The sequence below is a fragment of the Salmo salar genome, chromosome ssa03 (genome assembly GCF_905237065.1).
Source record: "Salmo salar chromosome ssa03, Ssal_v3.1, whole genome shotgun sequence".
In the NCBI taxonomy this organism is placed as follows: Eukaryota; Metazoa; Chordata; class Actinopteri; order Salmoniformes; family Salmonidae; genus Salmo; species Salmo salar.
In genome coordinates this window covers 71,060,761-71,077,062 of record NC_059444.1, presented here as the reverse complement: position 1 = coordinate 71,077,062, position 16,302 = coordinate 71,060,761, and the positions used below count along the sequence as shown (strand labels likewise).

Genomic DNA, 16,302 nt, shown 5'->3' with positions numbered 1-16,302 from the left:
TCATTCTAATTGATTGGTTTTAAGAAATACAATGAGTGTAGAGGGCTGTTGTAGACCATAGGTTAAATGTTTGTAGGACATAAGAGGTAAAATAAATGTTTGTCTAATTCAATTACTCTGTGGCCTATAGATCAAAGGTTAAGAAATGTGCAGTTGGCACACCTGTTATAAGCCTACTCATTTTAGTAGCCTAGCGGTTAGCATGTTGGGCCAGTAACTGAAAGGTCACTGGTTTGAATCTGAGCTGACAAGGTGAAAAGTATGTTGCTGTGCACTTGAGCAAGGCGCTTAACCCAAATTTACTCCAGGGGTGCCGAACTACTATGGGTGACACTGTAAAACAACACATTTCACCAAACTATCCGGTGTGTGACAAATGATTAGAGTTGAATAGTTACCAGTTTGGTGGAAACAAACTTTAAATTATCTATTGAATGTACAGGAGAGAGAGCTATGATGGGGGCTTGATCCATATCCTATTACAGAGCTGAGCACCTAATAACACAGGCCTCTGTGTAGATGTATATGTCCAATGAAGCTCACTACACCACATTGCAGTAGGCCTAAATTACAATATTCCCCCTCTTTAAAGAAGGGTTGTATGTCCTCACACTCGACGCTTCACATGCTTACAAGGCCCTGAGAGAACACCACAATGATCCCACTGCTGCCACCAGTGTTTTATTTATTTCACCTTTACTTAACCAGGTAGGCCAGTTGAGAACAAGTTCTCATTTACAACTGCGACCTGGCCAAGATAAAGCAAATCAGTGCGACACAAACAACACAGAGTTACACATGGAATAAACAAACGTACAGTCAATAACACAATAGTGTAGCCTAACAGGGAGAGCGAGAACTGTATGGGGGCTCAATCTATGGATCTTGCACTACATACCAAGGCTAATGGATGTGGGTAGTACAACGATCACATACGCCATGTCGGAGTAATCTGTCAATTAACATGATTGACATATATATTTTCAAGGAGAAAAGGGCTGAGAAAAAATGATATGGAAAAAACGTGAAACAAATAAGTTCCCTATTCAGCAGTGGTCAGTCCCTCCTTCCCTCCATCTCATTCGCAGAGTCGGTATTCAAGTGTTTGCCAAAGGTTTGACGTCATGTACATCGGCGTCCACAAATGGATCGTGAACCATCTTGAGCTTCACATCCAGTTAGTTCTCTGCCTTCTCGAACTAGCGTCGTTCGACGATAACTGTAATTGTTATTTTCTGCGCGGATATCAATTTCTCGGCCGGAACTCCAGGTTGGGTCAAGCATTGAGGTTTGGTGTTTGTTTAACATATTTTCAAACGTGGGTCTTCTTTTGGAATAACCGCAATTGTACGCTATACTATCGTCCTCCAGACCAATGGAGAAAATGGCCAGACCTGTTCCTTTAAACTCATCTTTCCAACCTCCAACTAATGGCGTACTGAAATCCCTGTTGGAGAATCCAATGAAGCTGCCATTTCATCATGAAGAAGGTAAACAAAACGAAGACATCAAATCATTTGTTACGTTGTAGTTTACATTCTTTTTTTGTGACGATTGTTTGGTCGTTCTCACTTTCAAGCATGATCTGTCAGTGTTGCAGCGCGTTAGCAAACAAGATACAATGCAGAATAAAACAGAACGTCTCCGATGGCTACAATATTTCTGTAGCCCGGTGTTTCTCACCTTTGCTTACTAAGAATTGGCGTTGATTCAAGTGTAAATTAAAGGGGCAATCACTGTTGCTACATCCATTTTTGGACTTATAAATGAATTGTTTCTTGAGGAGTAGAACTTATAAATGCCTCATGAGCTTAGTTCAACTGTAATACCCCATCAGAACCCCAAATATAAGATTGTCATTGTTTACAAATATTGGAGTAAAACAATGTAAACAAACACAATATAGCCTCAACATGGTTAAAACTATCATTTTGATATCATGGACGGTCAATCCTTGTATCCATAACTCAAACTCTTCATGTCTATGCATTTGAGTGGTTACGTTTCTCTAGCCCCATCCCTCAGTTTTTTACCGAACCAGTGTCGGGGGATTCGCTTTGTTATTGTTTATACTGCTGATTGCCGCATTAAGTGTAATGGATTAGTACTACTACATCTAGCCAGATCGGGCAGGAGTACAGTGTGATCCATGATGGTTGCAATTTTAAATGTAAAAAAATACATTACTGGTATGACAGCTCCAGCCTGCTAAGAATACAGTGTAGCAACTATCCCTTTAATTCATGTGACTTACGACAGAAAACGTCCCACTGTAAGTTTTTGTCATACAGTACTTATTATTATTTGGAATGCTATTTTTCGTACACCGTTTAAGCTAGAAACGTCATTCAAACTTTTAAAAAGTGCAGTGGTCAGGACCAGTGTGCTTGTATACAACTTTTGGATGTCCTTTACACTTTATAAACTATAAAGCTTTTTGCCCTTCGTTTTGTCCTCCATCCACTTTAAAGGGATTTCAACATTCTAAAGGTCCCATTGTGACATCATTACATCCAACATTCTATGCACTGTGAACAATGTAACTTGTGACAACAATCAGCTACATTGACACTTTGCCAACAAGTTAGACAAAAAGTTAGGGCGTATGGACTCTTCCTCTACTTCTCTGCTATTGAAATCGTAACAAAAATATTTTTTCTTTTTTTTGCAGACCTCCCCAGCACTTTAAACAAAACACTTAGAGGGTATGAGATCTTGGTCTGCTATTCAAATGCGTGTTTTACGATATTCCGAAACTTCAGTACTTTTTCTATACTAGAACCTGAAAAACGGTTGGGTACCAGACTTTTTGTTAGATTTGGTACTTCTGTCAAACGTCTCATGTCGTCTACGGATTGAGAGAGGATCAAGTCTGTCTATCAGCGTAGCCGATGTCCCCTTATAGCGCGAGAGCACCGTGCCTGCTCCACTTACTCATTGCTAGCCCAAACCTGTCAGGAGGAACCACTGGGAGTCTGAGCTGCATCACCACATATGCGGCACATAAATTAACACACTTGAATAATGAAAAACAGCATGTTGAAACTGTTAATAAATGTTTTCAAACGTGTGTGTGTGTGTGTGTGTGTGTGTGTGTGTGTGTGAATGACGTCATGGGTCTTAAAGAGAACGCGCATACTTTAAAATAAGTCCCAAATGGAAGGGGAACAGATTGGTTTTCATCTGTAGCCCAATGAAATCAGCCAAAACAAGGTCAATAACTCAATGCATGCACACACTCCTATTGAATATGCATTCACTTGTATTGTAAATAGGCCTAGGCTACAACTTGATTTACCCAATTTATCAATAGACTAGAGATAACCATAATGTTATGTAGTTTTGATTGGTTAAAAAAGGTGATATTTTATAATTAATTAATTAATGCATACATTAAAACATTTTTCAAATGTAATGATAATGAACTCAAAAGATCCATCTGGATCAATTACCATTCTGTGACTTTGGCTAATACGCTTTCTTTTTTTTCAATTGGTATCATTTTGGTATCGAGTATCGTGATACTTAACCTGGTATCGAAGTCAAAACTCTGGTGTCGTGACAACACATTCAAATCAGAACAGAATTATCTTCTTCTGCTCAAAAGTGACAGCTGTTTTAGTAATGGTAATCCACTGCATTTGTTAAGCTAACTTCCCACTGTTGAATTAACTGTCATATAACTTTCAGAAATGTAACATTTATAGCACTGGGTGAGCACATTTCTAGCATGAGACAATGAGTAAACATTTCGATTTTTGACGCATCAGCTACTTTGACCACTTTCCCAACAACTTAGGCATAAACTTAGAGGATATGGCATCTTGGTCTACTTCTGCTATTTTGAATCAGAACAGAAATATCTTCTACCAATCAACTGCTGTTTTATTAACCACATCAACTACATTCTATCTAAACTTTTTTAAAAAGTGACATTTTGACAACTTTCCCAACAACATAGACAAAAATCTGAACACTGCTACAAAAATACTTTTAAAGGGCAAAAGTAGTCCAACAGTAGTACATTGTGGAAAGTTTAATCTACTGTAAATACACTATAGTTAGTATTCTGAAGACTAGCCAGTCTAGAAACCATTTAGTACTTATTTGTCAACAACTTGATAGGGAATTTGATAAAGATTTGAAAGATTTGAAAAAACTCAACATTTCTGGAAATAGCTTGAAGAGAAATGAAAATATATTTCCTGAGCTTTCCTGAGACTGGAGGTTGTCCCCTAGAGGGTGCTTTTGCTATTGGAGTTGATGGGGTGTTTACTGTAGTTTGGTTATTTATCTATTTGCATCAAGTATATAAACATTCAAATACACCTCAAGTAAACTTATGTTATACGTTTAATCAACAATCAGGTGCTGTAGATATTGTGTGTATGTATGTATATACACACACAATATCTACAGCACCTGATTGTTGATTAAACGTATAACATAAGTTTACTTGAGGTGTATTTGAATGTTAATAATATATAATAAAAAATAGTACAAAAACCTTGGCCTTTTATGGGCTTAGCCGTTTTGACATTGTAAAGGCATTGTTTGTCTGTTTTGGTTTAACAGTGATATGATTCTCTCCAAATATTTGCAGGTTTTGGAAAAGAGAAGAATGAGAAAGAGAAAAAGTTGGATGAGGAAGGTGGTGCCAATACTCCACAGTCGGCCTTCCTAGGGCCAACCCTGTGGGACAAGACCTTGCCATATGATGGGGACAACTTTCAGCTAGAGTACATGGACCTGGAAGAGTTTCTGTCAGAGAATGGCATCCCCGCAAACTCAGCTCAGAATAACCAAAACCAGCCCCGGCAGCCCACTATCCAGCAGGTTTCCCCTGCACCCCCCTTACCCTCTGTGGTCGACCTCAGCAGCCATGCCACTACCTCTGTTCATACAGCCATGGTCTCCCAGAACTGTCTCCAGATCCCCCCAGCCAGAGCAGGTAAAAGACCATATCACACACACACAACACACAGCACAGGAACACTCTCAAACGAGGGCTAACATCTGCAATGTCAACCAAACGCACACGCACAACCCTGCTATAGCTCTCAAATTAGGGCAAATCTCTGTGGTCAAAACCTTAGTTGTTGCGCTTTCTAATAATATGCCCTGGGCGCTGTTTGTCCAGCTGGTGTACTCAGCACGCACATCATGACCAGGTTGTCTTCTCAACACTGAACTTTCTCCTTTACTGTATACCCCATTCCACTCTGACCAAAAGCACAGATAGAGGTTTCTCACCATGTATGCTACTTCAGGGGCTTTGAGTATGCTAGGACATTTCTTCTACAATTCTGGCCCTGGACTTTGGAGCTTGAGTGGCGTTGTGCCAAGTACTAGAAAGTTAAACTGGAGGGACAGTAGTTGTACAACTTGGGTGGGTTATAGTTTTGATCCCTCAGCTGTGTAGTTTTTGTCAACAAACATTTACAGTTTTACTACATACCCGATGAAATTCCAATATTGATTTAGATTAGGCTCATTTTGTTGCTTGGCACGCGATGCTCCAATTTGCTTTGTTTGCCTAAGGTGAATCCTGACGTATCTGTTGCTGCCTACTGAAGAGACAACCAGAAAAAAGTAAAACGTTCCTCCTTATTGAAACACACATTCCTGGTACCCAGTTATTTAGAGGTGTGAGGATAACATACCTAATTTACAGGCATCACCAAGGCAAACATCTTTCATAAGGCTAGTTGTCATGGTTTCAGCCTCTTGAAAGTGGGGGAGTGAATAGAGGGTCAGTGTAATTGGAGTGTTTGTTGGAGCAGGCAGATGTGATCTGGTTTGTGCTAGCCAGTTCTTTGTTGCTAAATAATGGACATCCTATCTGAATCTTCTAGTCGAGGGGAAAACAGTGATTCTATTGCCTGTAATTGTTTTATTTTGAAACTAGTTAATTAATGATGAGGATGGTAGTTGTCTTTATGACCCTATTTTATTTAATCAAGTATATGTAAATAAGGTGTCATCACATCACTTGTAAGTATGTTATATGTTTAAAGGGAATATTTCTGTGTGCCTGTTGGTTTGTGTTTATATAGTAACTTTGGTATGTATTTTGGTGTGTGTGTGTGATATCTTCTCATTACCATAGTTGGTAGAGCACAGTGTGTCAAATACAATCCTTATAATCATATCCACACTGTATGGAAACCTGCCTTTTATAATGTTCCAGTGTATAACAGAAGCTCATGTTTACAATGTCTCTGAACGGTGGGACCTATATTATTTGTCCCGTACTTCCTGAGGTTTTATGGATATGAGTTAAGACACCATTATCAGTAAACATCCTCAGATTGAATAACTCTCACACAAAACACATTCTACTGCATTTTATTCCAATAGACCTATGTATGTCCAAAGGTTTTTCATCTTAGTCATTAATGATCTACCAAGTCCTGACGTGAACAGTGATGGTGATCTAGTGAAACTGGCCTGTGTAGTAGACTTGAATTCATATGAATTACCACTTAAATAGTAGTGCTGGGAATTGCCAGGGCTCCTCACGATACGATATTATCTCGATACTTAGGTGCCAATATGATATTTATTGCGATTCTATATGTATCACGGTTCTATATGTATTCTGATTTGATACTGCGACTATTATTATTATTATTATTATTATTATTATTATTATATTTTTTTTTGTGATTCGATGTTCATGACATATTGCTCACTATGTCTGCTGCAGGGGGGCACGAGAGACCCATGATAAAAACTAGTTTTGATCCGTCATGGAAATAAAAGTGCTGAAAACATGTTGGCTCACCATTTAATAGAAGATTGAGGCCAAAGCTATAGGAGAAATACCAACGTTTTGGCACAGCCAACTAGCGCCAGCTAACGTCAACTAGCTAGCAGAAAATATACAAAAGGTTTGTTGTTGAGAATTGATACTTGGAGTCATAAAATGTATATATTGTCATAAATAGTATTAATATTACGATACTCTACTGTATCAATTCCCCCCCACTATTACTCTGATCCACCCAGCATGCTTTTACTGTGATTTGCAATCACATTTGAAGGAATTGCAAATGCCCTAAATTCCAAAAAACATTCACAACTTCGTCTGATGTATGGCATTCTGTTTGACACATTTTAATATGATTTAGCTTGTCCCTTGAAAGTAGTCGCAGACAGAAGTGTAATAGTTTGTTTCTAATGATGACATTATTACTCATGCCAAATATAGCCATATGTATGTCCTTCGTCAGTGTACGTAAAGTGACCACAAGGTTTCTCTCAGTATTTATTTCCCCACTGCTTTCACAAAGTAAAGAAAGAAATAAAGCTGGGAACAAACCTTGACGTGGTACTGTAAGTAGTTTTTGGCCTCACCACAGGAAGTAAAGTACATCCGGACACAAGTCTGTCACTCGTGTCAAAGAATTACATCTGTACAGTTACAGTACAAAGAATCCCAGCATGTGAGGGTGTACGTGCGTGTATATTTGTCTCAGTGCGAGTGAGTGTGTGTTTTTTGTCTGGTACAGTTTCACAGGGCCTGTCTTGCCGTTATGCACATCCCCTCTCACATGAGTACGGCTAGGTCTTCCTGCATCCGCCATGTGTAGCCCCACTGCTAACGGGAGCTTGTCATGGTATGAGCATCTCCTCCTCCTCCTTCCTTCAATTCTCCCTCACCAGACAGATCCCAGTCGGAGCCATAGCAGAGGCACAGGCTGAACCCTGATGAAATCACATGGTCAAGGCTATACTGCTGTCACATACACCTCCAGCCTAGCCCGCCCCACCAACCTCCCAATTGCATGCAAGCACAATGCAGCCTGAGATAGCTTTATCACAGCAGATATCCAGTGGAGTTAGCGATGGGCGGGTCCCACTGCTGGTTCAATAATGGGCCCACGGTGTATTGTTGGCAGGGTCCAAAAGGGAAGTGGAACGTAGACAAGGTCAAAGGTCAGGTCTAAACTTGTGTGCCATAGAAGTGACTGTCTGATAAGGTGTGTGGTACCTATGGAAATCCTCTCCCTATAGTAAACAGATAAAGGGGAGGCGTGGTTAGTTCTCCTGTTGAATCCATGTTGTTTAGCATCACATTCATATACAGTAAACACTTAACACAATAAAATGAATCCCCGACTAGCTCACACTTCATTTTGAAGATTGGTTGGAAAAGGCAGACTCGACGTTGTCATTCTTTAGGGGTCGAGCTTAAAATGTTAATGAAAATCAAACCAGTTTAAAGAGGGTTTGAGTTTCTCTCCTGACTGTCCAGCGGTCAGAGGAAGAACATGCAGGTGAGAGTCAGGTCAGAGCCATCTTAGCCCTCCGTCCCATCTGCACTGGTTCTACTACCACCCCACACAATGCAAATCTGATCATTTACCTACAGGAGAAGGAACAAGACGCAGAGCTCTTACCTTCTATCTATGTTTGGTGGACGTTGAACACATTGTCAGACGGGTGTGTGTTGTCTCTTCCTATTGGAGGTTCGTAGAGGAGAGGTCACAGCCAAATACTATAGGGCACTATCAGCCAGGCTTTTCACCAGGCCACTCTTAGCCAGTAAAGCATGTCACTGTATTTTTACTCCAGTAATCTGGTCAGAATGAATGGTTAAAGTGATAAGATGTTTGGGCCACAGTGCTTGTTATTTATACAGGTGATATAGTTTTGACAGATTGTTTTGGACAGCGTCTGATTTAGCCCTTGTAAGTAGCTTGGCACTAAGCTGACAGTGTTAGTCAGTGGCCTGTCGTTGTTGGGGACTAACATGCAGCCAACGTGTTCTTGACAATTCACTAAAATGAGGCATTGAATTGGACCCCTGCTGAAGTACCACTTTGGATGGCCAGCCATTTTAGCTTAATGTGTCTGACTACTGATGCAATGATTCACTGGTGACGCTAGAGTGTAATTGTCACGCTTGCGTGTCTACATTTTAGTAATTTAGCAGATGCTCATATTCAGAGCGACTTATTCGTCCATATTTTCTTTCTCTAAATTCATACATATTTGTTTTCTCTTCTGAAAGGGCTTGAGTAGCTGTCTTACTTCCTTCTGCATAACGTACAAGCAGGTCAGACCTGTATGTTGGCCTCGGCTTAAATCTCAACAAGGACTGGCTGGAGCTAGAAATGCTGCTGTGACCAAAGGTCAGAAGGCTTAAGGCCGTAGCCAGCTTAAAGCACAGAGAAGCTGGGTCATGACGTAGGAAGTGACCTAAAATGTCGGCCTTTGAATTCTGTTTGAGTGAAATGTTTTCACCGTCAGCAGGAAGAATTTGTATTTCTTTCATTCCTCATTACGTTTTCAAACCAACCACAAGACTACAGTCCTTTGATTGTGAATCGTTGTAATTGTCAAACTGTTTAAGTGGATGAATCTCAGGTAAATACACTGACATTGGGCTCTATTAGCTTACTGTCATAAGATGCTCACCGCCAGCCACCAATCAAATTACAGCTGATTTGATGAAGCCATCCAATTAAGTTCTTCAGTTCTGCTTGCTAATCCACTGAATGATGAAGGGTAGAATGTGAAACCGTGTCAACTGCTGACCTGCTGCTCTGTGCCATAGAAATCTATTAGGTGTTACGTAACATCCACAGAGAGATTGCAGAGGCACATGTTGAGGCTGGCTGACGAGGAGGTTGCCTTAAGTCAATTTACAGACAAAATGTTGTTGTCTGCATGAGCTCAGCTGACTAGAGCCACTGATAACAGGGCCGCAGAAAAGCTTAAATAACATATCTTCTGTGTTTGTGAGAGTGTCTGTCTGTGTGTCGGTAAATCTGTGTGTTTGTGTTCTCTGTGCTCCACCTGTTGGTTTAAAGGTGCAACCACAGTTGTTTTTGCTTCCCTGTGGGCAAGGCCAGTTGTAGAATTATTTAGATGAAATAGTCATTGACTTGATGGGCATGTATAGAATAAGACGGACATAAGAATATAGTCCGTCTTCACTTGCAAGGCTGGTATTGATTCTAGAGCAGGGGTGTCAAACTAATCTTTCCCTGGGGGCCACATACGGTCGTCAACAAGGTCCGGAGGGCCGCACAAAAAATGTTATATTTGCAATAAATAGTCTTGTAGTCCTGTTTTCTGAATTTCTGATGCTCTCTGACTGTGTGGCTTTCATTTCGGTGATTATTAGCGAGCTGGACACAGTCAAGAAACTATATGAATGTAGGTCCATTATCATTTCTACACAGTTTCAATTTGGTTTTAGACATTTTAAAGTACATGCATACAGTACCAGTCAAAAGTTTGGACACACCTACTCCTTCCAGGGTTTGTCTTTTATTTTTACTATTTTCTACATTGTAGAATAATAGTGAAGACATCAACTATGAAATTACACATGGAATCATGTTGTAACAAAAAAAAGTGTTAAACAAATCAAAATATATTTGATGAAAGCTTTGCACACTCTTGGCATTCTCTCAACCAGCTTCACCTGGAATGCTTTTCCAATAGTCTTGAAGGAGTTCCCACATATGCTGAGCACTTGTTGGCTGCTTTTCCTTCACTATGCGGTCCAACTCATCCCAAACCAGTTCAGGTGATTGTGGAGGCCAGGACATCTGATGCAGCACTCCATCACTCTCCTTCTTGGTCAAATAGCCCTTACACAGGCTGGAGGTGTGTTGGGTCATTGTCCTGTTGAAAAACAAATGAGAGAAATTGGCTGGGGGGGGGGGGTACTAATGACTGCCACAGTTGTCATAGCTTTTATATTACATTTAATGGCGTATTCTAGAACCTTCATTTTAAGGAAACCAGTTGATGTCTAATAAGGCCTAATTTCTAACCATTACTTTCTCAAGGACCATTGCACCTCAAAGCCTGCTCTTTCAGAGAGTACAGTCTCTTCTAAACATTTCCCAGACGTAATTCAGCAGACCCTCTAACCTGTTTTCCTTTGCCTTTCTCCTGCAGTGCTGCCCTCAGCTGCCAGGAACACCCCCAGCCCCATCGATCCAGAGTCTATTCAAGTTCCAGTGGGCTACGAGCCTGACCCTGCAGACCTGGCTCTGTCCAGCGTGCCCGGACAGGAGATGTTTGACCCCCGAAAACGCAAGTTTGCCCCAGAGGAGCTCAAACCACAGCCCATGATCAAAAAGGCACGCAAGATATTCATCCCCGAAGATCTCAAGGTAACCTACCTGGAGCCTACTTATGAAGGTTGAAAGGGTTCGCCACTTGTTTGGCCAAAAACTTTAAGCGCCATGTTTTCTTATCTTATGTAAGCAGCAAGTGGACTTATTCTACCTAAATAACCAGAAGTATTTTAAACCACAATATAAGAAGGAGCGTTGGTGCAAACCCAAACCGGCAGCTTTTTCAGTATTGATAGGGAGGAGGCGAACTTGGCCAGGATTTAGATTGACAGGTTTAGCCGTGGTCATTCACCCTTAACCCGAGTCATACGATGTTGTTGGAAGAGGTGTATCACATGTACTATTTTGTTTGTTGAGGTAAGATGGCTTCCTGCAGGGTGCAAAGGAGGTTGAACGTGTCAGGCAGTTTTAAATAACATTATGGAAATGTAATAAGTGAAAATGAAATACGTGATGACATAAATAATAGGTCACATTTGGAATACTGTTTATTACTCAGGTGAATCACTTTATATTTTTACAATACCACAGGTAGTGTGAAAGAAATATGAATCACAACAGTGTGTATCACATCCCTTTCCAGGATGACAAGTACTGGGCCAGACGCAGAAAGAACAACGTAGCAGCCAAAAGATCACGGGATGCCAGGCGACTGAAGGAGAACCAAATTGCCATCCGGGCTGGCTTCCTAGAGAAAGAGAACGGTGCGCTTCGCTCCGAGGTGGCCGACTTGAGGAAGGAACTGGGTCGCACCAAGAACATTGTGGCCAAATACGAGGCTCGGCATGGGCCCCTGTGAACCTCCCCAAACCAACGTCCACGCCACACCCTTCCCTCTCACCCCCTCACCCAAGAGTTTGAAGGACAATGTGCCTCCCTTTCGGTGGCACTGGCCTCCCCACACACCAACCCCTCACCCCTGTACATGATAATCCTATAGGATTCTATCATTTGGAATTTGAATTCTGTCACTGGCATCTGTTTGTTCCTTCTGTTTTCTCACTCATCCTTCATGTACAAACATGTACATGGGGTATGAGTATGTATGTACAGTATGCGCACACACTTTCCTCTTTCAAGTACTACAAGGCACTTTGAGTGTTAATGAGCCAACAACCTACTCTCCCAGATCCCTACCCTGTCCCTTCCTTCCATTGTTCATTTTGTAAAGGATGCCATGGTGTTTGTTTTTCCCCTTTCTCACCTGTTTTATACGTGTGATCAGGACTGAGAACTGTTGTAATGTATCTCCCTCCCCAACCTTATGTTCTTCTAGTGCTGTTTTCAGAGGGATCATCCTCCTACCGAAGACCCTGTTCCTGTCTGTTATGTCCTGTACCTTCCTGTAGCATCCTTTCTCAAACGGTTTGTACTGCGCCTACATTCATATTGCAATTTTTTTTGATGTTATTGTACTTCCGTTAATATTATACATTTTCGTGTCCATTGTTCTATTGCAGCGCTGTAACATCAGTTCATCACATCAGGATTATAAGCTACTCTTGTGATTTAATATTTTCTTGTTAGCACTTAACCTCTCTCTCAAACCTCAGTATAACTGTACAGTTGAAAAGAAAAACCAGCGATTCTTTTCTATCACACATTGAGCAATAATCTTTTCCAAACCTATATTAATTCATGCTACCAAGTTTTTCCTCCCACACCGATTCCCCAATCAGAGCACCTCTTGGTCTCCAGTAGAACCCACAACCCTCTTGTCTCTCGTTGCACGGTCATTTTCTGTTGGGAGTTGCGCTAGCTAGCATGGTGAACAGATTTCCCACCCCGTGCTCAGTGGTTTCTCTGCTGCAGCTTGTTCCAAAACCACAACTCAGCTAACCCTCTCTGCACTAATCTTCTAACGCGTGTCACAATCTGACCTGGTGCAATGTTCCTCAGTCTAATCTGCCTGATATTTATGTATCTTTTCTGTTAAGGACAGATTCATTTTTTGAAATATTCAATTGTTAATTATTATTATGACTTCTATTTGTGTTGTTGATATTGTTATTCTTATCATCTCATTGTTTTTATTTTAATAGTTCAGCATGATTTCTCAGAACACAAACCTCAAGCTAATCGCAAAGTGGTTTAATTATTTCCTTTTTATTTAGCATGATTAACAAGAGTGGTTCTTTTAATAATCAGTAGAGAGATCTGTATTTTTGTAGCTATGTGTTTGCCTTCTTCTGTAAGATGGCTGTATGAATGTAAAAGATGTTGAAAAAAAGTAGGATGGTGTTGTCCAGTACTGTGGTTATCCCAAACAATTATTTTACTACAAACCAAAAGATTCAGGACAGAGATGATATATTGGTTATAAGAGATGTTTATATAAAGCTATTCTATATGGGGTTTTTTGTACAGTATTTTTCCTATACATTACTGGCTATGTATTTTAAAGGCACAGAATCCAGAATATTATTATTATTATTAAAGAATACAAATACATTACACAAAGAAAACCAATATAGTAGTGTTTTGATATCTTAACCATAATAATGTGGTAGTTCTACAGAGATTCCTCCAAATCCAGCAGCAGTAATGGATACTTTTGGGCATTATTGGAAAGACACTCCTGTATCCTGGTTATATACTATAGATTTAGCCATTAGTAACCTTGAGTTCCTTGTGTCATGGAATCGTAGTGCTTTTAAGCTTGAGTCTCACCAACGTTAACATGAAATAAAGTTGTGAGTATGGAGGACGGAATGTATGGAATGATCTTTAATCGGTTTCTGAAGAGACCCACTATTGCAAAGGAGATGCCAACACTTGCTTGCTAGTGATTGTCATCGATGTCACCACTAGGTGTCTCAAGAAGACTCCTGTTATGGGTCCCTTCACTCAGATGACCAAAATTTGTCACCGGAGTCCTTTGATGGTAAAACTGAAAAGGTTTACCTTTAGTCATATTCTGATATTTACTAATATTTGGAGCCATCTCTATGTTCACTAGTTAGAATGATGTTACTATGAAGGGGGAGGGCAATTTCAGGTTACTGTAGCTGCTGTTTGTCTGCTTGTTAGGTCTTTGCAGTTCTAGTAAGCCCCACTGCCTGAGTGATATTACTCTCAATGACACTGCATAGCTTACTGAGTTCTCTATTTCTGCTACAATACTTTATTCAATTCACAATTGACCAAATACAGTGTAGTGTTCCTTACCTGTTGCAGATCATGGTCCAGCCAAGGTGAGAGTAGAGATGATGTTTTGGCTGTAGAGAAATGGCTGGAGGTGGTTTTCCTTACATTTCTATAGCCCATTCGTACAGATATGGGTTTTGTTAGTTGTGTGTATCCATGTACTTTAACATGCTATTCTGTACCATGGACGTACCATATGAAAGAACAGGATAAAGCCATTACCAGTCCACACATTGCAGCAAATATTCTATATATACTGCTCAAAAAAATGTAACTCCAAGTCAATCACACTTCTGTGAAATCAAACTGTCCACTTAGGAAGCAACACTGATTGACAATAAATTTCACATGCTGTTGTGCAAATGGAATAGACAACAGGTGGAAATTATAGGCAATTTGCAAGACACCCCCAATAAAGGAGTGGTTCTGCAGGTGGGGACCACAGACCACTTCTCAGATCCTATGCTTCCTGGCTGATGTTTTGGTCACTTTTGAATGCTGGTGGTGCTTTCACTCTAGTGGTAGCATGAGACGGAGTCTACAACCCACACAAGTGGCTCAGGTAGTGCAGCTCATCCAGGATGGCACATCAATGCGAGCTGTGGCAAGAAGGTTTGCTGTGTCTGTCAGCGTAGTGTCCAGAGCATGGAGGCGCTACCAGGAGACAGGCCAGTACATCAGGAGACGTGGAGGAGGCCATAGGAGGGCAACAACCCAGCAGCAGGAACGCTACCTCCGCCTTTGTGCAAGGAGGAGCACTGCCAGAGCCCTGCAAAATGACCTCCAGCAGGCCACAAATGTGCATGTGTCTGCTCAAACAGTCAGAAACAGACTCCATGAGGGTGGTATGAGGGCCCAACGTCCACAGGTGGGGGTTGTGCTTACAGCCCAACACCGTGCAGGACGTTTGGCATTTGTCAGAGAACACCAAGATTGGCAAATTCGCCACTGGCGCCCTGTGTTCTTCACAGATGAAAGCAGGTTCACACTGAGCACGTGACAGAGTCTGGAGACGCCGTGGAGAACGTTCTGCTGCCTGCAACATCCTCCAGCATGACCGGTTTGGCGGTGGGTCAGTCATGGTGTGGGGGGGCTGCACAGCCCTCCATGTGCTCGCCAGAGGTAGCCTGACTGCCATTAGGTACCGAGATGAGATCCTCAGACCCCTTGTGAGACCATATGCTGGTGCAGTTGGCCCTGGGTTCCTCCTAATGCAAGACAATGCTAGACCTCATGTGGCTGGAGTGTGTCAGCAGTTCCTGCAAGAGGAAGGCATTGATGCTATGGACTGGCCCGCCCGTTCCCCAGACCTGAATCCAATTGAGCACATGTGACTCCAAATCCAGACCTCCATGGGTTGATAAATTGGATTTCCATTGATTATTTTTGTGTGATTTTGTTGTCAGCACATTCAACTATGTAAAGAAAAAAGTATTTAATAAGATTATTTCTTTCATTCAGATCTAGGATGTGTTGTTTAAGTGTTCCCTTTATTTTTTTGAGCAGTGTATTTACAATTGTCTTTTTACCTATTTAAAACGCTACAATTAACTAATTACCATTGGTGTTGCCATTAATACAATGGACTGTTTCACAGAGGGTACATAGATACACAATGAAAGGAGTATTCTGTCTTGTTTGTCATGGAATGAATGCATAACATATGATATTCAGTCCTTGGCCTCCCTTTCTGTAATTTACAGTGTCTAAAGTATTTTCTGTTTCTTTTGATGAGTGTCACACTTGTTATTTCTGCTGGTGTCAAACATTTTCAAATTGTTTACTATATACACTGAGTCTATATAGTACTTAAGCAATAAGGCCCGAGGAGGTGTTGTGCCTAAGAACAGCCCTTAGCTGTGGTATATTGGCCATATACCACAAGCCCCAGAGGTGCCTTACTGCTATTATAAACTGGTTACCAATGTAATTAGACCAGTAAATAGTCCTTTTTAGTCATACCCATGGTATACCATGGCATTCAGCCAATCAGCATTCAGGGCCCGAACCACCCGGCTTATAAAAAACATTAACACCTGCTCTTTCCATG

The 16,302-nt window shown here is 41.1% G+C and overlaps 1 protein-coding gene across 1 annotated transcript; it reads left to right on the top strand.

Annotated features, from left to right (window-relative positions):
* Positions 1-1,195: 1,195 nt before the first annotated feature.
* LOC100380463 (Hepatic leukemia factor) lies at positions 1,196-13,570 on the top strand. The gene is given in 4 exon segments (NM_001173748.1): positions 1,196-1,490; positions 4,604-4,951; positions 10,924-11,141; positions 11,689-13,570. Coding segments are annotated over 4 exon segments (897 nt in total). The 5' UTR covers positions 1,196-1,375; the 3' UTR covers positions 11,905-13,570.
* The last annotated feature ends 2,732 nt before the right edge of the window (positions 13,571-16,302 follow it).